The sequence below is a fragment of the Natrix helvetica genome (genome assembly GCF_964273705.1).
Source record: "Natrix helvetica genome assembly, chromosome: 1".
Lineage (NCBI taxonomy): Eukaryota > Metazoa > Chordata > Lepidosauria > Squamata > Natricidae > Natrix > Natrix helvetica.
In genome coordinates, this window is record NC_138548.1 from 274,002,438 (window position 1) to 274,029,523 (window position 27,086).

Below are 27,086 nucleotides of genomic sequence, written 5' to 3' on the forward strand. Positions count from 1 at the left end.
GCAAGTGCCTGCTGTTTGCACAAATGGAGCTGTGCACGTGTGCTTGTCTGTCACTTGTGCAGTCCAGTTCTGAATGGGCCGTGGCCCAGTAATGGGCCATGGCCCAGAGTTGGGGACCTTTATGGTGGAATACCACATGAAGTGTAGATCTGAAGTGACTGCAGATAAAGAGTGTTGATGTCCATACATAGTTTAAGAAGCATGATTGGCTTCGTTAAAGTCAAAATATTCATTACGTTGTACTCGGTCAGGCCCAAAGAACCCAGAATAACACTCAGATTTACTTTTGAGTAGTTTCTTTACTATTGATTCCTATAGACAGAAATCTTGCCAGACTAAAGAACTATCACCATAATTGTGAATTGCTAGGGAGGGTCCACCTTCACCCACTCCCTGCATACCAAACATTCCGTGCTTCACAGTCTCTTTGCTCTCTGGGAAAGAGCCCCTCCCTTCTGTGACTCCAGATTACATTCCACCTCATGCCCTGGGATGACTTCTGTTTTCTCTCTTTTATAGAATTACATTTGAATGTTTTGGAGACCCAGATCATCACATTTCAGGTATTTAAGAAGTATTGTCTTTAGTAGTAATATTCTATTGTGGCCTATAATGGGTACATCATAGCTTTCCACCACAGTTATCAACAAAATTTTGTCTTTCATCAAAGAACCATAAATCTGAGGATTTCTTAATTCGTGGTTTTGAAAAAGGGCTGTTTTTAAAACCTTTGTAAAGAAAAATCCAATATCAAATTGCACATTTAAAAAAAAAAGTTTCCCTCAAGAAAGACTAATTCATTTAGCCACATGCAATTCAAATGGAAGAAACCTCTCTATTTATTTATTGTTAGTCCCCTCTAAATTTGCCAAATAAAAATAAAGCTTGAATAAAGCTTTGTTTGAAACTTTAGCAGCTGCTTGATCAGTTATACAACTGCTTGTATATCGATGAATCTGTATCTGAGTGAGCAGATATCCAAGTCTGAATTATGGTGTAGTATGGACCCTGGTGATTCAGAAAAATATAGACTGGAGTGGCTCCTAATTAAAATATTTTAGAATTTATACAAGTTAATATGCATTGGATTATATTAGTATTTCCTGTTGATAAGCAGGATGTAAATATGATGGGTGGAAGGATGGAGGGCTACTTATCAGGATGTCAGAACTGGTTGTGCTTCTGTCTTGGTATTTGTTCACACAAGGCTTATATTTATCTCTGCATAATATGTAAAACTGGATTGGCAGTTTTAAAAACTCCTAGAATGCCAAATTGGCACCTCAGATTTGTTTTTAAAAAGGTGGAAAAGAAGAAATACCTCCTACTTTATATGAACTTGTCACACCTGCACCAGGAAAAAATATGTTTTTATTATCAACATATGAGGACAAACTTTTAATTAAAAGTGTTAAATGGATGTTCTTCCAATGTCACAGTAATGCTTATTTTGTTCTTTTCAGATGTGTTCTGAGACTTTGAACAACATGTCCCTATGATAAATCATCAAAAAAGGATAAAAGTACAGAGAGGACATTTTCAAAATACACTACAGTAGGCAGTAATTGTGGGCAAGTCAGCAGCCCAGTTTTCTTCAAGTGAATCACAACTCTTAAGGTTTGAATATGTTGAGAGACGTGCAAGGAAACCCGATGTAACTGGATGCAGTGCCAGGAACCCTGCTTCTGTCGGAAATCGCTATAGTGCTGAATTATCTTGCAATTCTGGTGTGCTGTGGGAAGAGAATATTTCACTCCCATTTAAAGAGGCCTTTGGGAATCACAGGACACCACTGATTGCAACATCCAGATAAAAATATGGTTCAGTTTGTGCATTCAAAAAGTGCCTCTTGAGATAAAATGTGCGGATTTCTGTCTCTCTCCATCTTTCTTTTCTAGAGTGCCCTTCCAACAAACATGCTTCATTGACTGGATATTTAAAACCTAGCACCCGGTGGTGGAAAGGTACTTATAAAATTAAATGCATAGGTTAGGTTGCTAATAAATTCTGTTGTGGAGTGTTTTTCACATCCATGATCTGAGTAATCCAGATTTTCTAGGGCACTAGACACTTGTGAATTTTTAATAGCACTAATCCATAGTTCTGCTAAGGTAGCATAGATAAGTGAAGGCTACATGCTTGTCAGTTTTGGTTGCAGTACTGAAACTGAGTGGTTTCCCATCAGAATGACTACAATGATTTCTGACGTAAAAAGGAGAATAAAATAACTGTTTCATCCTTATAATATAATCAGAACATTTAAGAAAGAGAGAAAGTGCAGATCTGACCTATGAAAAGCTTCGCTGCTCCTGTGCAAAATCAAATTCTGGGTTCATGGACAGAGGTTTTAGAAAACACTATTTCTGGTTGGGGGAATAGTAGTTCTTTAAGCTTAGATAGCATTAAGTCGAACAATTTGTGGACAGATTTGACTTACAAAATGAATAAGGTAGGAAGTTTTTTTTTAATATCATGGGTATGGCCAGAGACATCTCAAAAACTATATTACATAAGATTTTCTCATGGAAATCCTGGAGAAACACAAAATATTCTACATGCATTTTTATGCACTCAGCAACTTAATTGTTGAAATATATATTTTAAAAATATACTTAATGCCTTCCATTAAAAGGAAAATCGTTTTGGGTTTCTTTGTGTGTGTTAAATTGTGCTTTTTTGTGTTAATATGTCCAATATCACTTAATCTGTAATCCGGGAAGCAAGGGTTTCTTCATCTATAAAATCTACATAAAATATAATTGAAAGTATTGGGTCCATGCAGAGATGAATTTGTGAATATGCTGATTAGAAATGTGGAAGATGCTAATAAGCTCAAGCAATTCTCAATTTGCAAGCATTCATTTAAGTAATGGTTCAAAGTTACAACGGTTCTGAAAAAGTGCAGGCTATCTCTGCCCACACACCAGGAGTTCAATCCTGACCGGCTCAAGGTTGACTCAGCCCCACCATTCTTTTGAGGTCAGTAAAATGAAGAACCAGATTGCTAGGGGAAATATGCTGACATTGTACACCACTCAGAGAGTGCTGTAAAACACCATCGAATGGTAAATAAGTCTGTGCATTTGCTTTTGCTACACGCATCACAGCATCCCCACGGTTATATGATCAAAATTTGGGTGTTTGGCAACCACCAAGTACTGATGACATTTACAGCATCCCAGGCCTTGTGGCTTTCATCTGTGACCTTCCCAGCCAGGTTTATAATGTCATTTGTAAAAAAAAAGTGTACTAATAAATTGTGTGGATACATTTAGATGGCAGCATTGACATGTTCCTGAAATCCTGGAGGTCAAAGAAATGCAAATCTTTTCACATGACTTTAGATGGGGCACAGGGAAGAAGTATTTGGATTCAGTGTAAAGTAATACGACTATCATGTAATAGGAGTCCAAAATAAGAAAGCATATATAGCATTTCTACTGGGAAGAACAGTTATATAGTAAATTGGCAAAATCTTATCTTTTAGGAAATCTGATCAGTCTTTTTTTTATCAGATCTCCAATAACAGTTTATGGAGGATGCTAGTTACAATGTATTACAAATTACAGATCTAAAAAAATTGCTTATTATCCTACCAGTAAATAAGTATTCCATGTGCGTATTCAGTTTTTGTTCTCATGGAAAGTTGGCAGGAAACAAAGGATGTCACTTACTTGTATCTTCCAAATTTGCAATTCATCTTAAAAAGAAAAGGATTCAATCACACTGATCCTTATGAACAATTTCCAAAATGTTGGAAATTAGTTTAGGTGTTCTTGACTGAAAGTCTAGGCAGAAATAATATATTTTAGGAGGAGTCTTTACCTACTTATTATTTCCAGCACCACCTGGGGTATTTCTAAGAAGATAAGGATGGGGAATGTTATTCTCTTCAAGATTATGGCTTGAAATGGAAACATGGGATTCTTATTCATCTATGTGTAGGTGTTGCATTAAAATGGCAGGAAACTAGAGCATTTGCCAGTGAGTGAAAGAAGTTATATAAAAATGCCCCAAAATAGATACATAAGATTTGAGGGTGGGTTGTTATACTTACGGAACTGCTGTTTGTTCAGTGTAAATAATTAAAAACGGCAGAACTTGTTTTGTACATGTGAAAATCCAATCTTTTACAGACAACAAGGGAAAAATTCGACTATCCTAAAGATTAGTGAAATAGGCCCAAAGAATGATGTCCGTGTGAGCAATGACTCTACTGGTAGGCACAAGGTGGAAGCTGTCTCAGCTGAAAAGTATTGGTGGTACATCATCTCAAAGCTAGCCTATTTGCCTTAGAATGTTGCTCAATCACCAGCATTTGCCTTCTAGGCCAGTGATGGCTAACCTTTTTGGCACCGAGTGCCGAAAGAGCGCAAGCACGTGCATGCACACACCCATAACGCAATGCGTGGGTGACTTCCCCGTGTGCCCGCCACATGCATATGTGACCCCCATGTGCACCCCACCCCACACATGATCCCCACCCCCGTGTGCTCCCTACCCACTGCATGTGTATGTCTCTCGCATGCGCTCCACTCACCGCATGCGCAGCAGAGACCCAAAGACCAGCTTGCTGGTGGGAATTGTGCGTGCATGCACGACGGATCTGAGCTGGGGCAACAGCTTGCATGCCTGCAGAGAGGGCTCTACGTGCTACCTGTGGCATGTGTGCCATAGGTTCACCATCACGGTTATAGGCCATCCACTTTTTGTACATAGAAGAGAAGGATGTGCCAACTTGTCCTTCAGAGAGAAAAATAATCTTAGGTCAGCCCTATTCTAGAGTTGATGAACTGAGTTGATGAATTCAGCTCATAGAGCTGCTGCCTTCATGTATGGCTCTGGTTTACCACTGCTTGCCATTATTGGGAAGCAGGCATTCAAAGTTCTCTCTGTGGAAGAACCTCCGGATGTTACCTTCATGAAGCTCCAACTACTCTGTGCTTTTCTCTATTGAGAAAGAGGAGAAAAGCCAGGTCAGAGAACCAGTTTCGGTGGTATTCCCATCTTTAAATCCTGGCTCTCAGTTTTGGTAGCACTCTCATCTTTAAATCCTGACTCCCCCCCCCCCCCCACCCAATAACAGCTGCCACTTGGAAATTGATGGGAAAAAATTGAGGTAAATTATAAATCAAATTACTATTGTTCCACTTATACCAGAGGTGGCTTGCTCCTGGTTTGGGCGGGATCGGTCGAAGCGGTAGTAATGGCAGCAGGAGGCTCTGCCCACCTGCCTGGACACTTCTGCACATGTGCAGAACAGTCGCGTGCACCCTAGCTGGTAATAAAAATATTGGCAACTGACCACTGCCTTATAAACAGCTATATTGCAGTTCATAGTCACTTAGGATTTGATCCTGTTGCATCTAAGGGCACTTAATTACTCATTGATAAAGCTGAAGTGTCAGCGTTCCAAATATCATGCAGAATTAAATCATTGTCCAAGGCAAAGTAGTCCTTAAAACTCCAATTTAATAAGACAGGCATGTTGGCATTAAGCTGGTGAATTTCAACTCTAATGTACATCCGGTGAATTCACCCAGTTAAAAGTTCATCATTTTTCCCCACACCCCATAATTCATCACATGGTCCAATCTTCATCTTCCACGCTGGCATGTACACCCCTCTTCTTCCGGCCAGGTGTCGAGGTGCAGAGACAAAAGACGACCTTAAGCTTTTAAGAAATTCATAACAATACATTCCACAATCCTACTCCTTTCTATTCCCCCCTCCCAACTACTATACCAATGAAACAGCATAATATATATATGTTTTAATTATGTGGCAGGCCAAAGATCCTAAAAGGAACAGAATTACAGGCCTGACATGAAGAGGATTAGATGTAGCGATGAATTGTTTAGTGTTGATTCTTATTCTTTTAACACATTGCTATCTGCTATTTTAATTCATTTTAGAAGTGGTGCACAACTTAGCTACTAAATAAAAGCTAAAAGTATGGTAGAATAAAATGTGTGCCCACCTGCATGCATATTTCCTTTTCCTTTAGCTATAAATCTCCTTTATATGTTATCCTTTACAACACAATACAAAATTACAGCATATATACAGTATAAGCCTAGGCCCCAGTCCCCTGAGTAAATTCCTCCTTCTGTGTCTTTGCAGCAATGATTTCTTTGTGTGGCACTCTATCAATGTTTAATCTCGAGGTGTCCTTTTAAGCCGTAATGTGAGAGGGCCCAAAGAGCTTTTGAATTATATATTGCTTAGCACTTTTTATTTATTTATTTTTCTTTCTTTCTGTGTTTGTTCATTTAGATGCCTTGGAAACTATTGTTGCTGGACAAATTCCTGGGAATTTCTGTCAAAAACCAACCCCCTATGGATGAGTTCCAGAAGAAATCCAACCAAAAGCATGATACAAGACCCCGAAAAGTAAGATTCAAAATTTCCTCAGCTTACAGTGGTCGAGTCTTAAAACAAATGTATGAAGATGGGCAAGAGCTTGAAATCCCAGCAGAAGACTGCCCTCATAATTGTCAGTCCTGGAATTTTGAACCCCGAGACAATTTATTGGGGATTAGAGAAAACCCAGATCACAGCTTTTATCCATCAGCTAGACTGAATGCCCAGAGGATCAGTGTTTTCAGAGAAGGGAACAAATACACTCTCACAAGTAACTCTTCCCTTCTAAAGGATGACAAGGCTGATGGTCATATGGTAAGTAATGTAATAAAATTTAGTAAAATGTAATAAAACATTCATTTGGCAAAGATTGTAAATAATGTTTAGTCATGTTTAGCAAGGCATCATTTTAATGAAATATTAATCATTTGCTTCAGTTATATATTCTTTTTATATTCATAGAAGTGCGGTGGCTCATGAGGTTAGGAATGCTGGGCTGACGATTGTCAGGCCCGCATCTGAGATTCGGTTGCTGCTGTGGGATAGAGTGAGCTCCTGTCACACGCCCCAGTTCCTGCCGACCCCACAGTTTGAAAGTGGGCAACCGCGAATATTTATTTATTTATTTATTTATTTATTTATTTATTTATTTATTTATTTATTTATTTATTTATTTATTTATTTATTTATTTATTTATTTATTTATTTATTTATTTATTTATTTATTTATTATTTTTCAGGATTTATAGACCTGAAAACCTTTTAGAATATAGACCTTTTAGAATAGAAAGATGGGTACTACTTCAGCAGACAACTTAATAGAGACACGAAAGGAGCCCCCATGTGGGCATCCCTTGGGCAACAGTGTTGTCGCCATTCAATCCTTTCAACCTGGAAGCATTTTGGTGCTCCTGACACAAATAGATTAGTAGTTATATATATATTCTAGTTAACTTTATAGAGTATTTCAGACCAGCACAAATTCAGAAGTCTAAGCAGAAAGTAGCAGATTATGTAGTGAGGAAGTTCCATATCCAAGTGAGGGAATTTATGCTTTACATGTCAAAGATCACATACTTCATTTTTATATTGCTATCTTAAAGGATTAAAGTTCAAGCAATGTGAATTGAAGACTTTTGCTTGGGTTCTGGAGAGCTGTTGACTATCAAAGTACACCCTGTATGGTCTTATTTCAAACTTGTAGAATATGTTCCACTATCCTGCCATACTTTTTTTTATAAGGCCTATCAGAGCTTGGTGGAAATATAGATATAAATATAAAAATAATTAGTTTTTGAATGCTAGTGCTGTATAGTGTTCAAAGTCCTACATCCCATAAATCAACTTCTGTTTTCTCTTCACCCCTCCTTTTTTCATTTCAGTAGTTTAGATGAAAGAGGTAGGCAGGCAAGGATTTTATTGCTCCTATAGGTTAATGATAAGCTGAAAGAAATCTTTGTCACTCCATTGTAACCCTCCAGAAAACCTACCAGTAAAGCTGAGCTATTTTTTCCGCATCTCTGGAGGAGATAATAGGGTTATAAATGGATAAATAGCTTAACCTCCTGTAAATTAGCTTCTCATATTCTTACTGCTGAACTGGCAATTCTTTGAAGATGTGTGGATGATTTACAATTGTAAGGTTTGGAATCTAGTAAGGTAATTAGCACCCAAAGAGGTTCCTAGAGTTTGACTATGATCATTCTGTCGAATCAAATGTTTGTATATTTCAGTATAGTATTTCAGTGTCTATTCAGTTTTGAAACCTGTAATGCTTCTGATAAAATGCATCTACTGGCTATATGCGGCGGTCCAAAACTGTCTGTTTTAATTCTGAGAATGCAAAAACAAAATGAACGTAAGCTCTCAAGAGATTGGATTTCATCGCTGTTGAATGGGATTCTTCATTCTAGTTCTGAAATTATGGAAGTTTGGTAACTGCTCAGTAGTGGTGGTAGCAATTCATTTAAAATTAGAAATAGGACAATTAGAACCAGTATATAGTGCCTTAAAAATTAGATCAAGTTCTGGATGCCATTTGCAAGCATCTTCTATTGCAAGAAATAGAAACTGCAACATTAAAATTCACCTGCTGAAATAATAAAACCACAGAAGCCCACAATGAGCTCTGAAGGAATAGTAATGAGAATGCAATGATTTGCAAGCATTTTATTGAATCGTATTACTTGTTAGGAAAACTGACATCCATGCAGGACATAAACAGGAGTGGAGAACTTTTTTTTTTTTACTCTGAAGTTGACATTTCCTCATTGTGAACTTGTTGGGATTGCATATCAGTAACCAGTGAGGGTTAGGAGTTGGCTAGGTGCTAGAATACAAAGGAGGTGTGGGTGAACCACAGTGTGAAAATCATCAGCTCTGCTTCTTGGATGAGAAGCGAAGCATCTTCAAAGAAAAACCAGAAAGTCCAGTTGCTTCTTGAAAAAAAGCACCTTTGGGACAACCATGACCTGGATGATGGAGAATCTCCATAGACACAGTGTGAAAAGTCACTGCTTGCCCTATATTGGGTCACCTTTCCTTCTACGCATCTTTCTCATTTCCTTCCTTCCTTCCCTCCCTCCCTCCTTCTATAATATATATCAGTTTATTAAGCAGTAAACAATGAGAAGACCTGCCATTATTCAGCTGATTTGGAAATGTAATCTATAAATGACCCAGGTATCTTTCTTTGTGTAATGAGAAAGAATGAACTTTATGAATTCCATTATCAAGGCCTTCCTGCACCTTGGCATAGGAACTTCTGACTAAACCAGTTTCCATCTACCATTTGAGGAGGTCAGGCTTTTTAGTCAACTTGGGGAGAAGTCTGGTAGGGTGGACATGTTGGAGCTTTCTTTGCACTTGCTAATTTAGTTCTTGTTTCATAAAGGTAGGCACTAAATAGAAAAGGACTCCCATTCATTGCAAATATGCAAGATTTGCAAATCAGTGGGAGAAATTTTCTCTTGACGTTAGGGGCAATGAAAAGAAAAAAAACCTTCTCATTACTAAGTATGGATTGGAGCTCGTTGAAAAGGCCATCAATCTTTTTTTTTTAAAAAAAAAGTTAAACATCTACCTATGCCATTCTATTTCAGCATCCCCGCATTTTAGATTTTGGGAGGATTATAATCTATACCAGTAATCTAAAAATAATCCGGACACCACTGAACAAGAAAGAGCTAATGCAAAGAATCATGCAAAATGAAGGTGTTGATGATTGCTCCTTCATGAACTCTGAAGGAAGAGGAGAAAGTAGCAGCGTTCAAAGCAATGGAAACATAAACAGTGATGAAACTGAATCAGGCCACAACCAACATGTTTGGGTAAGACAAATGATTTCTTTTTCTTTGGTTCAGGATTCTCCTGGATATGGCCAGAATCTCAGGTGTGATTCCATCAACATTACTTGTTTAAAAGTTTTGATATCTAGATGTTTGGAAGCAAAAGAGAACTTAGGGGGGGGGGAAAGGGGGTGTCCTGCATACACACAAATTGCAGTAAAAGAAAATCTATATCATTAAAGAAGAGCTGGGAGCTTTGGGGGCATATGGAATGTTGATGACAGTTTTGCTTGCAGAGATAAGAAATTCTAGGTCGAAGGAACTCACCCCATTATCACTCCATAATTATCTCCAAGTTAATTCTCCAGAATTAATAAACATGAAGATGACACCTCATACGATGTATAAACTAGTTTGTCATGTTTATCATTGATGTCACCTGTTTTGTAACTACAACCAAAACATTTTGAAATATCTGAATTTAGTTAATGCTGAGAACAGAGAATCCAGAGCTATAACTTTTCCAAGTGTGGTATTGCTGAAGCTCTTGTCAGTAGGTCATTTCTACTCATCCAGATGGCAAGGCATGTCCTTGTCAAATCATTCAGTGTAAAACACATACACACACACAGTCTGCCTTTAACATGCACAAACAACACAAATACCAGTAATTTTTGGGACAAGTATATAAGAAGCCCAATTTATTGCATATATTTTGTGCCCTCCTGTTTGTCTCATTTTTAAGTCTTTCTTCTCCAATTGTCAGGAAGAAAGGAATAGTTCTCTTGCATGAAATGATTTCATGTTTTCTTCTGATTCTATGCATTCATTGGAGTGAGGTCAGGTTATCCATCCCAGGGGGTTGACAACAAGGCATTTCTGATTCCTTTAGATGGAACACGAGGAAGCCCAACAGTGATAATTAATTAAAAATTACACATGGTCCAAATATTGTTAATCTTACAGTCTTATATTACAAGTATATGGCATATTTCTCCTGTGAGATTTTGTTAAATGGTGAAGGCACCAGGCTAGAAACCAGGAGACTATGAGTTCTAGTCCTACCTTAGCCATGAAAGCCAGCTGGATAACTTTGGGACAGTCACTCTTTCTCAGCCCAACTCACCTCACAGGATTGTTGTTGTGGGGAAAGTAGAAGGTGGAAAGAGTATTAGGTAAACTTGAGTTAATTAAAAAAAATAAAGCCTGTATAAATGTAAATAAATAAGAGTCCTGTGAGAATTTGAAAATTGGACTTCTGGACGGCCACATGATACAACTATTTGTCAGTATTTTAACCACTGAAATCATTTTGGGGGGGGGGGGGGTGAGAGCCATTCCATTTATTCCTGATTGTTGGCAATCTTTTTTGAGGCTTAGGTAAGGAATGGAGACACTGACAAAATCAATATGTTTGTAGGTTTGAGTAAACTATCAATAAGCAAGCAAACAAAAAGCATTAAAAACATTTTGGCTAGATAATTGGGGAGGTGGGCTTGTAATAAATAAGCCCTTCTATCATTATTAGAGTGATAAGCCTTAAATATAAGGTTTCTGCCATGTGCAGGAAGGCTACAAAAACAAAATCTAGACAGGCTCATGCTTGTAGCAAAGAGATAAAGAAAACTAATTCTTGACTACCATCTAATCTAATCTGACTTTTGCAACCCAGCTATAATAGCCATAATTTTCAGCTATAAATCAAAATACAATTATCTTCTTTTTCCTTGCTCTTTAACACAGCATGGTGTGTTACTCTAGTTTCATTTATTTCATAAAGCTGAACATACTGTATATATTGCTTAGTATACCTACTGGTCAGAGGTGGTATTCAGCAGGTGCTGATCAGTTCTGGAGAACCGGTAGCAGAAATTTTGAGTAGTTTGGAGAACTGGTAAATACCACCTCTGACTGGCCCCACCCCCATCTATTCTCTGCCTCCCAAGTCCCAGGTGATTGGGAGGGAATGGGGATTTTGCAGTAGCCTTCCCTCGCCACGGCCACCAAGGTATGCCCACCAAGCCACACCCGCCAAGTTACACCCACAGAACCGGTAGTAAAAAGTTTTGAATCCCAAATGATTGGTATCAGACACAGGCACTAATATCTCTAAACCGTGAAAGTCTGTGAAGATTGAGATAAAAGGTAAACAACATAAACAAACAAACAAACAAACGTATAATGGCTTTGGAAAGTACCTTAGAGGATCTCTAGATCTGTTGATCTAACCTTCATTTGGAGCTTTCTCAGGGAAGGAAAACTAATAAGACCATTATGTTTCACAAACATCAAGCAAGTTCTGCCTGATCTACAGTGTGAACCTCTTTTTTTGCACTTTTAATCCATTGGTTCTGGACCGTCCCCCTAGGGCAGTGGTGGGCAACCTTTTTTTTCAACTGAGCCAAATCTCGCCAAAACCACGATTGAAATTTATTTTGAGAGCCACATTTTTAAAACCGAAAATGCATAGGATGGTACACTGTTTTTAGTTTCAATAAACTCTGGCATTTGAAGCACGCAAGTCTTAAAGCTGTCAAGTTACAAGATCCTTGCATCCCTAACCCTTTAGGAAAAAAACCCCAAGGGGTCTTCAAACCTGACAGCTTTAAGACTTGTGGACTTCAACTCCCAGAATTCCTCCTCCAGTCATGTTGGCTCAGAAACTCTGGCATTGAAGCATGCAAGTCTTAAAGCTGTCAAGTTGCAAGACCCTTGCACCCCTAACCCTTTAGAAAAAAACCCAGGGTCTTCAAACCTGACAGCTTGAAGACTTGTGGACTTCAACTCCCAGAATTCTGAGAATTGAAGTCCACCAAGGGCATCAATCATATTAGCCCAGGGATCTGCAAAATTGGCTCTTAAGACTGGTGGACTTCAACTCCCAGAATTCTGAGAGTTGAAGTCCACCAAGGGCATCAATCATATTAGCCCAGGGCTCTGCAAAATTGGCTCTTAAGACTGGTGGACTTCAACTCCCAGAATTCTGAGAATTGAAGTCCACCAGTCTTAAAACAGCCAACTTTGCAGACCTCTGTGTTAGCCCAAAGCCTGGCGCTGGGCGGGCCTTGCTCCCCCATTGGTGGAGCCCCAAGAAGCGAGGAGGGAGAAAAAGAGACGGAGGCCAAGGAGCTTCCCCCCACCCCCTCCCAGCAAAAATCTAACCGGGGAGCTGGGCAGGCAGTAGCAAATTAGCCGATCACGCCGCGTGGGCAGTAGCAAATTAACCGATCACGCGGCGTGATCGGCTAATTTGCTACTGCCCGCCCGGCTCTCCGGTTAGATTTTTGCTGGGAGGGGGCGGGGGGGAAGCTCCTTAGCCTCCGTTTCTTTTTCTGCCTCCTCGCTTCTTGTCCCTGCCCAACTTCAGGATCCTCCCTAATCATTGTGGGTCGAAAAGAAAAAAGGGGCGCTTGTTTGGAAGTGCCCGAGAGGAGGGAGGGGAGCGGGCGCCCGGCACACAGAAGAGCCGCATTAAAGTGTGTAAAGAGCCGCATGTGGCTCGCGAGCCGCGGCTTGCCGACCACTGCCCTAGGGCAATGGAGAATAAATCCACTCCATCTTCTGTGTGACAATCCTTCTGTCATCCTTCAAGGTAGAAATAGATGCAGCAGGGATTCCAGGACTGAACTTAGAACATAGAATAATAGAATTGGAAGCGACCTTGAAGGTCTTCTAGTCCAACCTTCTGCTTAGGTAGGAGACCCTATACCACTTCAGATGAGTGTCCAGTCTCTTTTTGAAAGCCTCCAGTGATGGAGCACCCACAACTTCTGAAGACAAGTTGTTCCATTGATTGATAGCTCTTTATTCGTCAGTTGTTTTATTTTTTTAAACGCTAAGAATTGAAGCAACTGGGTGCAACAAAAGGCTGCAAGATGTCTCTCTTCCTTACCCCCAGCAGCAAAATCCAAACTATGTTTGAATAATATTTAAAATTCTGGATGAAAACAATGCATATCCTATAATTTTACCGAGGAAAAAATTGTCTTGGAGAACTTTTCCTGTCCCTTTTTTTTCTTCTGGGTAAGGGTTTTTGTGAATTGATACGAAGGAAAATGGTTTAATCGAGTTCTTGTGTTTCAGGAAGGTGACGAGGAGAACAGCTGCTCACAGTGTAAAGGATCAGGCTCTGCCCCCTGTGCTGTGTGTCATGGAAGCAAGTTTTCAATGTTGGCTAATCGGTTTAAAGAGTCATACAGAGCTCTGCGATGCCCTGCCTGTAATGAAAACGGGCAGCAGCCCTGCCAGATCTGTGTTTAGTGACTCTATCTGTTCTTTAATTTTTCTTGACTTATTTTCTTTCGAATAGAACAGAGCCCATCAAATAGTCTATGCCCATCCATCTTCTTTGGCTAGGAAGCTATCTTTTTATGCCTGGTTGTTAAAGAGTCTATTGGTTGCCAGCCTTTCCACTGAATTAAAAGAGCTGCCACATGTTTCAAGACAGCTTTTTTCTGATTTCAGTTGAGTGAAAGTAAAGCTGCACTTGCAGAGTAATATAAATGTTATATAAAAAGACGTAACTTTGGCTAGCTCATGTTCTCGGTTCCCATGGTCTTATTTTTTTTAAAAAAAGAACAGACCCAGCTCAGACTTCAGCATAATAAAAGAAACAAAATGGAACTCTTGTACTGGTACAACCAGGACTACTAAAACGTAAGAAGAAAACAAATGTCAGATATAACGGGACTTTTTAAATAACCTTTGGATTAAAAAGTATTTTTGGAGTCCGACAACTTTACTAAATCTAAAATAAATAAATAAATAAATAAATAAATAAATAAATAAATAAATAAATAAATAAATACATACATACATACATACATACATACATACATACATACATACCTGCATGCCTACCTTTCAGAAAATTAGCCATCTGAAAACTCTTGAGGTTATCCAAACTATTTGCAAGTTAAAGTTTTCAGGGCTCCTTAAGTATTTATAAGTTCTTGTATCTCTTGGCAGAGCAAAAGTTATTATTTTAGGGCTTGCTAAAATAGAAATGAGAGTCAATTTGGTGTAGTGATTACGACATCATGATAGAAACCAGGAGACTGTGAATTTTCGTCCTGCCTTTGGCACAAACCAGCTGGGTGATCTTGGGCCAGTCACTTCGTCTAAGCCAGCGATGGCGAACCTTTTTTGGCTCGCGTGCCACAAGTGGGGGGAGCGCGCGGGGGGGTTGTGTGCGGGCGTGCCGCACCCATAATGCAACGCGTGATCCCCCAGTGCGCATACGCGCACAACGCACCCCCCCATTTTTACATGCTTTTTTCACCCTCCCCAGGCTCCAGAGGCTTTATAGGAGCCTGGGGAGGGTGAAAAGAGCCCCCCCCCAAGGCCCTCCGGAGGCTTCAGGGACCGTCCGGAGGCTTCCCTGAAGCCTTCGGAGCACTTAAAACCACCCTCTGAGGAAACCGGAAGTGACTTCCGGGTTGCTCGGAGGGTGGTTTTAAGCGCTCCAAAGGCATCAGGAAAGCCTCCGGACGGTCCCTGAAGCCTTCAGAACGCTTAAACGACCCTCTGAGCAACCCGGAAGTCACTTCCGGTTTGCTCGGAGGGTGGTTTTAAGCATTCCGAAGACTTCAGGGAAGCCTCCGGATGGTCCCTGAAGCCTCCGGGGGGGGGGGGGGGAGAGGCTCTTTTCACCCTCCCCAGGCTCCTATAAAGCCTCTGGAGCCTGGGGAAGGCGAAAAATAGCTTTTAAAAAGGCATGCGTGCTGGCGAGCTGACAGGGTAGCGCCTCGTGTGCCCTGACAAATGGCTCCGCGTGCCACTTGTGGCACGCGTGCCATAGGTTCGCCATCACTGGTCTAAGCCTTAGTAAGGAGGCAATGGCAAACCACTTTTGGGAAGAAAAAAAACTTTGCCAGAAAACTGCAGGGACTTGTCCAGCTAGTCTCTAAGAACTGGATGTAATTAGATGGAAGAAAAAAAAAGATGGATCAATTGTTAAAATTATCTGGAAAAATATGATACTAGTTCTATAACATAACAAAGGGATTTTAAAAATTCTACTTCTTGACTGACTTCCAGTGATTGTACAAAACTTTGCATTTCAGATGTAGAAGCTCTATTTAAATCCATGTTTAGGTATGGCTTCTATCAGAAGATTCTTAGCACATAAAATAAGTTGTCAGATACTATTTATTTACACTTTTAGCTGGCTGAATAAATCTCATGCTATATTTCACTTTCATGAAGAATTTCATTTTGCAACATGTTTTGCAATTAGTTGTACATTTATTCCTCCATTGGTTCATCTCTTTTCTTTCAAATCTGGATCATTTCAAATAAAATACTTTTTAATGTGCTTTATGTAGAGAACCATTTTACTTCTGTTACCTGATTTAGGCAGCCCATATTTCTATACATTACCAGTCGGAAAAAACAACAATCAACATACTAAAACATTTGGAAAAAAATATATTTATCCCTTTCTTCAGAGGGAAATTATAACTGATGCTAATGGGAAGCTTTGCCTCTTCCAGGATTTGCAGTTAACAAATGGTACTTGTGTTCTTTAAAAAGAATTCCCCCTTGTAATTTCTAAAACATGATTTCTGATTAGTTCAGATGAAGAAGCAGTGTTAAATATTTAACGTGTACTGTGGGGAACACTAGAACTATTGCTAATAAGCAGGACTGTACAGTGATTTGGATTTGAAAGGGAAAGGGTAATTTCGAGCAGAGATGTACATGTAGCATCTCTTAGTATCTCCTTGAATTCCCCTGCTGTACCATAAACTTCTTTACAAAGTTGGAGAAAAGGGGTATGAATGTTCACTTGTTCCCCAAATTACCCTCTCCTCTTCAAATCCAAATTGCTGTACAGCTTAGCGCATAAGAAAGCAAATTTGGGTTTGGGTGATTCTTGGGGGGTGGGGGATGCCCTAAGTTTCATTTTATTTTCTATGCTGGCTTTGCTTGAATACAAGATCTAAGAACTTGATGGACTAAAAGATTCCTTATACATTTCATCTCATGAAGTTGGAAAAGTACCTGAAAAAAAGTAACTGAACCCTTTATAAATTGGATCAGGTCCATGTTATCATGGTGGCCGTGAACTCCAAAGCAGCCTGATTTTGAAGGCAGATTTTGCTTTTGAAGACAAAGATTTATTACTGTTATTACTGTTACATCTACTCTGAGTCTCAGAAAAAAAGTAGATTTGTATCGATCATACTGTATTCTAACCATTCAAATGGGATTATGAAGCGTATAGTATTAATCAATAATGGTATAATAGAATTATTTAGATGTAACAGCAATTTCAACATTACCAGAATTGTTATCAGGTTGTTTGGCTGTGTTTCTAAAAGCTGACTGAAGCTCAAAGGCATTCACCTGGCCTCCATATTTTTACATGGGATTGTTCATCATACATATTCAGAACAACACAATTTTTCTTCTTTAAAGGTATATGTTCATTCATGGATTCCCACGGATTCTCATTTATACACTATATCTGGGTGTTCCTAACTTCTCATTCAGAAAAATTAGTTGCTATCAATTCTTTTCTATAATTTTCTTCTATATATTACTCGTGTATTAGTTCAAAATTTCTTTGTTGAATGTAATCAACAGAAATTCATGTCAGATAAGTGATGTGGTAATTTGACACTCTGGATGTCATTTATTACATAAAAGTAATTAAATTACAAACTGTATGAATATGACTAAAATTCTTTGGCTTTTCTGTATTTACTGTTTGTCTACCTTATTTATTAGTCATTTTCTTTGATCTTATAAACTAACAATTTGTTGAAGGATAAAGTAAAAAAAGACATTGCTTCAATAATAAATACCTTATACCTTATATAAGTTATATATGATTTATAACTTCCCTTTTATTATCTTAGCATTTCATTATCTCTTTTATTTCAAATAGTTGCAGAATTGCAAAATAAATTATGTTAATCAAAATGTACATCAAGACAGGGAAGTGCACACGTCCCTTTATAATTTGCATATATAAAACATGTATAAATTGTTTCAAGCTATTCTTTGTACAGTGTAATTACACCAGCAATTCAACATAAAGGGAAATGCTCGATTGGAATGATAAATATCTATTGAAGTGCTATTCCTACCTTTCAGTTCCAATTATTCCAGCAATGTAAACAAAAGGCAGAGAAATACTGAATGGCTATATACAAAAATGCAGTTTCCCCAAGGGATCTTATTTGCCAAAAATGTCAGAATAATATAAGGAATTAAGGACCACATTTTAGGGGCTTCTACAGGGCTGTGATAACACTTTTAGTTATTCAAAGGAACCATCCTTTTGTAGTGGTAATATGATATACCCGTGATGGCGAACCTATGGCACGCGTGCCACAAGTGGCACGCGGAGCCATTTGTCAGGGCACGCGAAGTGCTGCCCTGTCAGCTGGCCAGCGCGCATGCGCGCGCTGGCCAGCTGAGTTCACCTTTTTAAAAACTATTTTTCGCCTTCCCCAGGCTCCAGAGGCTTTATAGGAGCCTGGGGAGGGCGAAAAGAGCCTCCCCCGCCCCCCCCGGAGGCTTCAGGGACCGTTCCTGAAGCCTTCGGAACACTTAAAACCACCCTCCGAGCAAACCGGAAGTGACTTCCGGTTTGCTCGGAGGGTCGTTTTAAGCGCTCAGAAGGCTTCAGGGACCGTCCGAGGCTTCCCTGATGCCTTCGGAACGCTTAAAACGACCCTCTGAGCAACCCGGAAGTCAATTCCGGTTTGCTCGGAGGGTGGTTTTAAGCGCTCCGAAGGCTTCAGGGACCGTCCGAGGCTTCCCTGATGCCTTCGGAGCACTTAAAATGACCCTCAGAGCAACCCGGAAGTCACTTCCGGTTTGCTCGGAGGGTGGTTTTAAGTGTTCCGAAGGCTTCAGGGAAGCCTCTGGACAGTCCCTGAAGCCTCTGGAGGGCCTCCAGGGGGTCGGGGGAGGCTCTTTTCGCCCTCCCCAGGCTCCTATAAAGCCCCTGGAGCCTGGGGAGGGCAAAAAAAAATGTAAAAATGGGGGGGTCGCTCGTTGTGCACGCATGCGCACTGTGGGGGGTCGCGCATTGCATTATGGGTGCGGCACGCCCGCACTCGACCCCTCTGCGCTCCCCCCACTTGTGGCACGCGAGCCAAAAAAGGTTCGCCATCACTGTGATATACAGTACAGAATGTAAAGAGTGGGATTCCAATCACATTTTAGCTGTTCTCAGTGGCTACCTCTGCCTTTCTCTATCCCTTTTCTCTTGGGTAGTATCAGTTGCCTCCGGGATTGACTAGAGCATGGATGTCAAACTCGTCACTTCCCATTGCTGTCATGTGATGTATCACAATGTTTTTTCCCCTTCACAGAGCTAGGGTGGGCCTGGCCTGAGCGTGAAGCATCTGCCCTGAGGGCTGCCAGTTTGACATCCCTGGGCTAGAGCATCAATGGGATATGCAGCAATCACTTGTAGCATCTTGATGCTAATTTGGACCAGTGCTCTATTTAGTTTTACAATTCTTCAGTCAAGACTGCAACCATCTTTTCAAAATTTAAACCACGCCTAAATTGAAGGCCTCTATATCACATATGGGTGTGTGTGTGTGTGTAGGTGATGGCTCAAATGTTAAAGATGATAAGCTTGTCAGCTGGAAACCTAGCAGACCGGTGTTCGGGACCCAAGCATTGTGTGATGGGGTGAACACTCATTCCTCCAACCTAGCAATTTGAAAGCACGGAAGAGTAGATAAATAGGTACCACTTTAGTGGTAAGGTGTGTTCTGGGCACCTTGGCATATAGTCATACTGACCACATGACCACAGAAATGTCTTTGGACAATGTTGGCTCTCTTGGCTAAGAAATGGAGATAAGCACCACCCCTTGGAGTTGGTCACAACTGGAAGGGGGAAACCTTTACCTTTTTATATCAGATATAGTGTCAGCCCATTACACTGAAAATACATAACCTCTATTAACCAAGGTGTTAGAAATGAACAGTGAAGGCAGAACAAGGATAACACTGCTTCAGTGGAGACTGAGCTAAATTCTCAAAGACTTCAAGTAGCCTGTAACCAGTAGTGGGTTTCAAATTTTTTTAGAACCTCTAATGTAGATGTGGCCTGCTTTGTCGGAGTGGCTTGCCGGCCATGTGACCGTGTGGGAGTGGCTTGCCGGCCATGTGACCATGTGGGAGTGGCTTGCCGGCCATGTGACTGGGTGGGCATGGCCAACTTGTAAAATGTGGTGAAACTCACTTAACAATGCTCTTGCTTAGCAACCAAAATGTTGGCTCAGAAACTCTGGCATTTGAAGCACACAAGTCTTAAAGCTGTCAAGTTTCAAGACCCTTACACCCCTAATCCTTTAGAAAAAAAACCCAGGGGTGTTCATACTTGACAGCTTTAAGACTTGTGGACTTCAACTCCCAGAATTCCTCCTCCAGTCATGTTGGCTCAGGAACTCTGGCATTGAAGTGTGCAAGTCTTAAAGCTGCCAAGTTACAAGACCCTTGCACCCCTAACCCTTTATAAAAAAAAACCTCAGGGGTGTTCAAACTTGACAGCTTTAAGACTTGTGGACTTCAACTCCCAGAATTCCTCCTCTTGCTCTTCATCTTGATGATGTGCGGACAGGCGGGAGGAGGGAGCTGGAACTGGTTCTAAATGGCACTGTAGATTTGTGGAACCTCTTCTATAGAAGAGGTTAGGACTGGCAGGAACCCACCCCTGCCTGTAACCGAGTACAAGTTTGAATATGGTATGCAACTTTTGAGGGTAATAACTTGGTATCTCCCTTTGGAAGGGAACATCGTTCCCATTCTCTCAGTTCCTGAGTTTTCTCCCTCCACACATGTAGCAGACATTCATCATTCTAAGGCCACTGAACATGATGAATCTTCACCAGGTTGGTTTCCTGGTGAGAGAGGAATTGCCTCCTTAAATCGTTGTTTTCTCTGTAATTTCCCTGAAGATCTTATGACTCCCCTGAGCCTACTAAGATCTTCCCCTTGTGTGCAATTGGACTACAAAAGCAACAATATTTATCTCTGAACATTGTTAATGGAAGCTTTTCATAGCTGTCTAGTCTCTAAAATCAGCTCTACTTACATGCCCTCCAATAAGATCAATGATGTTGATGAGCACAAGTGACACAAGATTTTCTTGAGATGATTTGTTCCCTGAGCTATGACTTGCCATGCGATGAAAGCATGACTCTCTCTCTTTGACTTTTTTTTAATGTGTGTAACTGACGGTGTTCTCCAATTTTCTAACTAAATTATTTTTCACTGTTATTAATATTTCCTATTACAGTGTTCTTTTAAAGTTTTGAGCAACAAGACTTTAGCTTACAAATTGCCAAAGGATAGCTTTTGCTAAATAAAAAGGCCACTACAAAAGTATTATAAATAAAATAGGAGTGATTAGTAATGGCTGTGATGCTTTGAAGTCAACACATATTTATCCATGCAGTTAGATATGGATTGCTAGAACTGCCAGAAAGGTTTGGGGCACTGCAAAATTATTTTTTTCTCTACTAGCTTTATTAATTCCACAGCTGAGTTCAGTGTCTCATAATACAGACACCACTCTGAGTTAGCAACAGCACTTACGTTGACTTTTTAGTGCCTAGCTTTCTAATCCCCTTGCTTAGGACTTCCACATGTAGGCTGGAAAACCACTAGGTGGCAGCAAACATACAGGGGAAAATAACCCTTTTGTGCCACCTAGTGTTTGTTCAGACTTTTGCAGTGCAATCTTGTAGCTCTATACTTGTTTTTCTGAGAAGCTGTTTACATACTCATTGCTCTAATTTCCCCAGAATAAACTGTCAAATGGGTTAATGTCTGAAAGTGCCACCTCACTTCACCTATAACAATCTACTGTAGTTACAACAGAGGTGGGTTCCTACCGGTTCGGCCTGATTTGACTGAACCGGTAGTGGTATGCTGGGCTGGGTTGCAGAACCGGCAGCAACCCAGGCTGGATACGGCATCTTTTTTTAAAATTCTGCACATGCGCAAAACAATTTCTATTAAACTGTGCATGTATGTGCAGCATGCATCCATGCACGCATGAGTGAACCGGCAGTAACACTGGCCGGAACCCACCCGAGTTACAAGTCAATAGCTAATGACTCCGTTTATAAGATGGGCAGATGTGGAAAGGGACCTTCTAGGCAGTTGTCCTGAGTTTATGGATCCTTGTGGCAATTGTCCTAATATTACTGCTGGGATCTCTGGTTGTAAGCAACTGTTCTTCACTGCACCCTCCCCCCTCCCCTTGATGTCAATTTTCTGTCTACTTCTGACAGTAAAACTTTGCACCCTCAATCATATTTACTTCAGAATAACAGTGTTAAGTATTTCAGTATTGGATTTATGTGATGTTGCTTCTGATCTACTAAGATTTGTAGACCTTTTTTCTATTATTTTAGAGTAGTCAAGGGCTGAGCGGGAACTGCCCGTACCAAAATCAGAATAGTATTAATGGGATTTGGATCAGTTTATGCACAATTCCCATCAGAAAAGAGAAATTGCACTTTTCTTCCTTGGTGGTTTGCTTCCAGTATTCAATAGCACAACTACCAGAAGACTGCATGCTGTGCCACTTGTTTTATGATCTATAAGCAAGCATTTTTATATCATATGTATTTCATTTCAAACAAGGGCTACCCCGCTGGTACAGGCAAACTGAACTTCAACATTTGACTGGAAGCAAGTAACCACCCAGGGAGTGGCGGGTTGTAGGGGAAAGTGGAAGATGGTCTAATATCAATTATTGGGCTAATTTGACAACAGGTTTTTTTTTTTCAAACCAGAAACTCCGATCTGCCAGGCTCTCCTTTTGCCTAAGATCATTATTATTTTTAAAATAAAATAAAATACAGCGCGGTAATTTTCTACCACAAAATACTTATTCGCAGCTAAAAATAAATCTCCCCGTAAGGTTGAGCCCATCATCTGAAATGACTTCATCCGGATTCGACGCAGAAAATATTATTCGGAGCCGGTGCCGTCGCCGCCCACATAACATCTGCCGCCACCTTCATAAAAATCCCCGCTTTGGGAACGGAGCTGCAGGACCCAAAGGAGTCGACGAAATGTTTCTTTATGGAGTTGCCGGCAGGCGTTTAGTTCGAGCCGCCTGCGAACGCGGGTCGATCCCGAGTTGCTCCGAATTCATGGCTCTGTGGGAAAAGGAATTTGCTGCCCGGCGCAAATTCTCCACCACCACCACCACCACGACGCTAGGGCTGTATCTACAAGACCCGTTTCCTTTTTACAGCACTTAGTAACCGAGGGGCTAACCCGGAGGGAATTGCCTCTTTTATTTGAGAGCTCTGAAGTAGACGGGCAAACTTTGACCCGCATGCGGGGAGGGGGAGGCAGGAGGTGTGGCGAAAGGCACGTGGGAAAAGCCTAATTGGATTCTGAGCGCGTTTTTCCTAATTAGAGCGTACGTCAATCCTTTTTCTCTAAAGGCGGTGTTTCTACATTTAACCAAAAAAGCGCGCTTTAACACCGAATTATAATCCGCACTGCCCCCCCCCTTTTTTTTTTTTGAGGTCGCGGACGGCAAATTCCGAGCATCGTTCGGGACGTCCGAGGGAAGGCGCCGCTTTTGGAAAAGGGCCAGCGACCTCCTCCTCCTCCTCTCCCCTACTGCAGTTTGGCCCTGGGTTTACATTGTGACCTATAGGACGGGGTTGTTCTGCAAGCGATGCCGCCGCCCGTCACAAAAGTTTTACGTAGTTCAGCGGCGGGAGAGGGCTGGCGCCTGGCGGAGAGAAGGGGCCTACCCAGGCGGCTGGCTGCTGGTCTGCCAAAAAAGCCGCCCGAGTGTGGAGGGAGGGGCCGCGGCGGCTCCGTCAATGCCCAACATGGGGGTGACCGTGGAGGCCCAGAGAGTTTATAAATATCCTTTCGAACAGGTGGTGGCCAGTTATCTCCGCAAGGTAAAGCGGGGATCGCGAGTGAGCGCGCGCTACTCCACTCCGCCCCCCCCCCCCATGAGTCCCGGTTCTGTACAGCTTGGCGAGAACGCGGCCAAGTCTCCCGTTTCTCCCTCCCCCCGTTTAAAGGCCCAACGCTTGCAGCAGCACCTCCGCTCCCGAAACGCAAGCTGAGGGGAAGGGGCGGAATGCTGTTTGCTTTGCACTCGAAACAAAAGCCGATCGGAGCAATCGCCCACCTGAAGAAACTATACGCAGCTCAGCTGTTGGAGCTGGGAGACAAAAAAAAAATGGCGGCGGCGCGGTCGAACGTCCTCGTTTTAAGTCTGTTCCGCTCCTTGTGCGTGTGCAGCTCCGCTTTCCTTGGCGTACTTTCCTTTGAGTGCGTCGAAGCCGTGGCTGCAAACATCCTCGTCGAGCGTATTCTCTGCTTTTCTTCTGTTTCCCCGTTTCGGCCGCGGCTCTCTGTTTCCCTGTCAGCTGTCGCATAAAATGCGGTCAACCTCGTTCCTCCTTTGCCTTTGAGAGGGTTTTTGTTTGGGGGGGAGGAGGGGGGAGAATGTGCTCGCGAACTTTTGTGTGTTTGCGTGTTTTTCCCACCCTTCCTCCGCGATTCCTAGTGGAAGGATGCTCATTGTTTTATGCCTGTTTTGCATTACCAAGCTGCTCTGTGCTTCTTTATACATTTTTTTTTCTGCCTTGGATCATTCCCAAAGATGGTTTAATTTTATCGCATTCGAACTGCTTCCATCAAAACTGGTGTATAGATGCTGTATAACTAACTCATGCATGTCAGACTCTTTATTAGTTACAACCAAGTTAAAATGAGGTGTGCAGAATAGTTTCCATTATTGCTGTAGACCCCAACATAGGTGAACCAATTTAGAGAAAACCATCCCTCCAAAAATGCATTTGGACTAGGAATCATTAATTTTTAAAGTCAAAATCAAACATTTGAAATAAGACAGAAGCCAGATGATACCTATTTTTAACTCTGGTAAGATTAGCATTATACTATTTTGCTGGTATAGTTTGCAGGGATTTACTTTCCTAAATCCTTTTTTAAGGGAGAGGTCCAAAAACACTGATTAACAATAGTAAAACTTGCAAGATACAAAACTCTACACTGGCCCCAATATTCCAGGTTGGATTGCAGTGATGGAAAATTAGAGAATGTTAAAATCCATTTGTGGCTTTGGTTATTACATAAGCTGCAAGTAACAAGTCTGTACAATGTTAGTTCACAAAAGAGGACAAATGCTAATCTTGCATATTGTGTTTATATTGGAGTTTTTCCTGATTTGTCCACATGCTACAGTGGCTAGATATGGCTTAGAAAAAGTTGATGTGTAATGTTTTCACTTGTTTTTACTCTTGGAACATTGGAACATTAGAAAGATAGATAAAACCAAAGATAGAAAGACAATAGCACAGGTGATTTAAGGGAGATTCCGATAGAGAAATTCTTCTCTACATGGAATCCAGGTATCTTTTCTTTCTCTTTTTTGAAGAATGCTATCCCTATTCATTAAGGATTGCTGAGCATAAACAATTTGTATGCATGAAAACCAGCTACTTTGTTGAGAGACTCACACGGTAGGCACTGATGCCTGGAGCAGAAATTAAAATGTACAGCAGTATTGAAACTACGTGGTGCATAGTCCCTTATTCAATATCCCTTTTCATAATGCTTAAGTTGAATTTATCATTGGACTTTTAGTTGAAGTTGGCTTCTGGAATTGTAAGTTTTCACTGTCTTTTAGTTAGTCATGATGGTAATAGGTTAAGTGTGCTGTGGTTTTTCCTTTATCTTTACATTTATAAACTGCTGAGAGTCACTGCATAATGAGATTGGCAATACATAAATGTAACAACTAAATAAATCCTTGGACTTTTCATGTTGATGGAAAAACTCTTAAGGAGAGGATAACCAAAGTTCATATTTTGGTAAAGAGTTGTAGTCATAGTCATCTGAACATAATTCTGTTTGAGAAGACTTTTGAAAACATTGTGTCTGGAACTCCAATAGATTCAACATAAACAGATATTGTATATAGATGTATCTGTAAGCTCTAACAATTTTTAAACTGAAAAGCATCTTTAGAAAACGGCACTTCCTTTTTGCATTCATTGTGCTTCTGATTACAGTTTCAAAAAGGGACATTTTTTCCTAATGTGTGAATTTCTGATATTAGACATTCTTGCTTTCCTTTTGTCTTTATATGAATGGGCTGCACAAGTTGTTTAATTATAGATTGCATAATATGCTGACTTTATTGCCCTCTAGCTGTGGATTTTTAGAAATGAAACTGAAGTAAAAGAAATAATTACTACTTCCCTGTCTAATTTATACTCATACTAAGATCAAATGACCTAGTTCGAAATTCTATTCTATTCAAATTGAATAAAAGGATAGGTAATTTTTAAGCGAACAGGCACTTTCAATTTTACAGAGCTCTGTAATTTAATTTAACTTCACAGGTAGCCTTATACATATAAACTCTGTTTAGTTTCTATTATTTGATTTTTGTTGTAAAAGAATAGATATCCACAGGTGTTTCTAACTGTAATTTCATCGCACACTTTATTTTGAATTGCATTCATTTTAAAATACAGTCTTATTGTTTCACACCCTAATAGGGGTCCCCAATCTGGGCCACAGCCCACTACTGGGCCACATGAATGGCTGGCTGGTGTGTGCCTCCACTTGCGCGCACAGCCCCACTCGCGTAAGTGTCAGCACGGGAATGCTTCGCTGGGAATGTCGCAGATGCTCGCACGCACATGCGCTTGCCCCTTCCACAAAATCATCCCCTCTTTCCCCTCCCCCCCACTCCAGGCCACCAATCTGGAAAGGTTGGGGAACTCTGCCTAACACACGCAATAGAATTACATCCAGTGACTTCGTGTAATTTTGCCATGTATGTCTTACTCTGTATGTTCTTGTTAGGCATTGTTCAATTCATTGTTTTGGTCATATTTTTCATTTTTGAAAAGTCCATCATCTGCTCTCCAGTATCTCATTTTAGTGTCCTAGCTAAATCTTTTCTTTGTCTCTCTCCCCCTTTCCCTGCTTTTCTTGTAAACATTCAGTTATGATGTCATCAATATTGATAATAAATACCTCTTGAATTTATTGGTATTTTTTGATTCTGACATCAGTAAATGATTTTACCACTAAAAAGGACCACCCTCTTAAGGAATAGTAGCTTTAAGTATATGAAAGCATATCTACTTATATACTGCTAATACAGAATGTCATAAAGCATTTCCTGTGGTCAGCTGCTGATGTTTGATTATATTATACAGTTCAACATGGACTCTGTTCAAGGCAGATACATTTCTGAGTACCTCTCTGAATTTTTAAGAACTTTCCCAGTACTTTAGAAGCTCTGCCATTGTTGAAGGCATTGAGGAATCTAGTAAGCAGATAGCTCTGAAACGACAACCCGGTTGTCTAGTATACTAGTAAAGCTCTAGGTCAGGGGTGTCCAAACTTGGGAATTTTAAGACTTGTGGAC

At 40.7% G+C, this 27,086-nt stretch overlaps 2 protein-coding genes across 2 annotated transcripts in view; both read left to right on the plus strand.

Annotated features, from left to right (window-relative positions):
• The first annotated feature begins 505 nt into the window (after positions 1-505).
• On the plus strand, positions 506-13,998 carry GRXCR2 (glutaredoxin and cysteine rich domain containing 2). Its single transcript, XM_081936020.1, has 4 exons — positions 506-563; positions 6,277-6,678; positions 9,465-9,692; positions 13,734-13,998. Exons 2-4 carry the CDS (start codon positions 6,277-6,279, stop codon positions 13,908-13,910), a joined length of 807 nt encoding a protein of 268 aa, XP_081792146.1. The 5' UTR covers positions 506-563; the 3' UTR covers positions 13,911-13,998.
• Positions 13,999-23,237: 9,239 nt separating this feature from the next.
• PRELID2 (PRELI domain containing 2) overlaps positions 23,238-27,086 on the plus strand; it is a 37,252-nt gene continuing 33,403 nt past the window's right edge. The window contains exon 1 of the mRNA XM_081936019.1: positions 23,238-23,568. Within this exon, the coding sequence (XP_081792145.1) occupies positions 23,485-23,568 (84 nt within the window). The 5' untranslated portion in view covers positions 23,238-23,484. The remainder of the gene's footprint in view (positions 23,569-27,086) is intronic.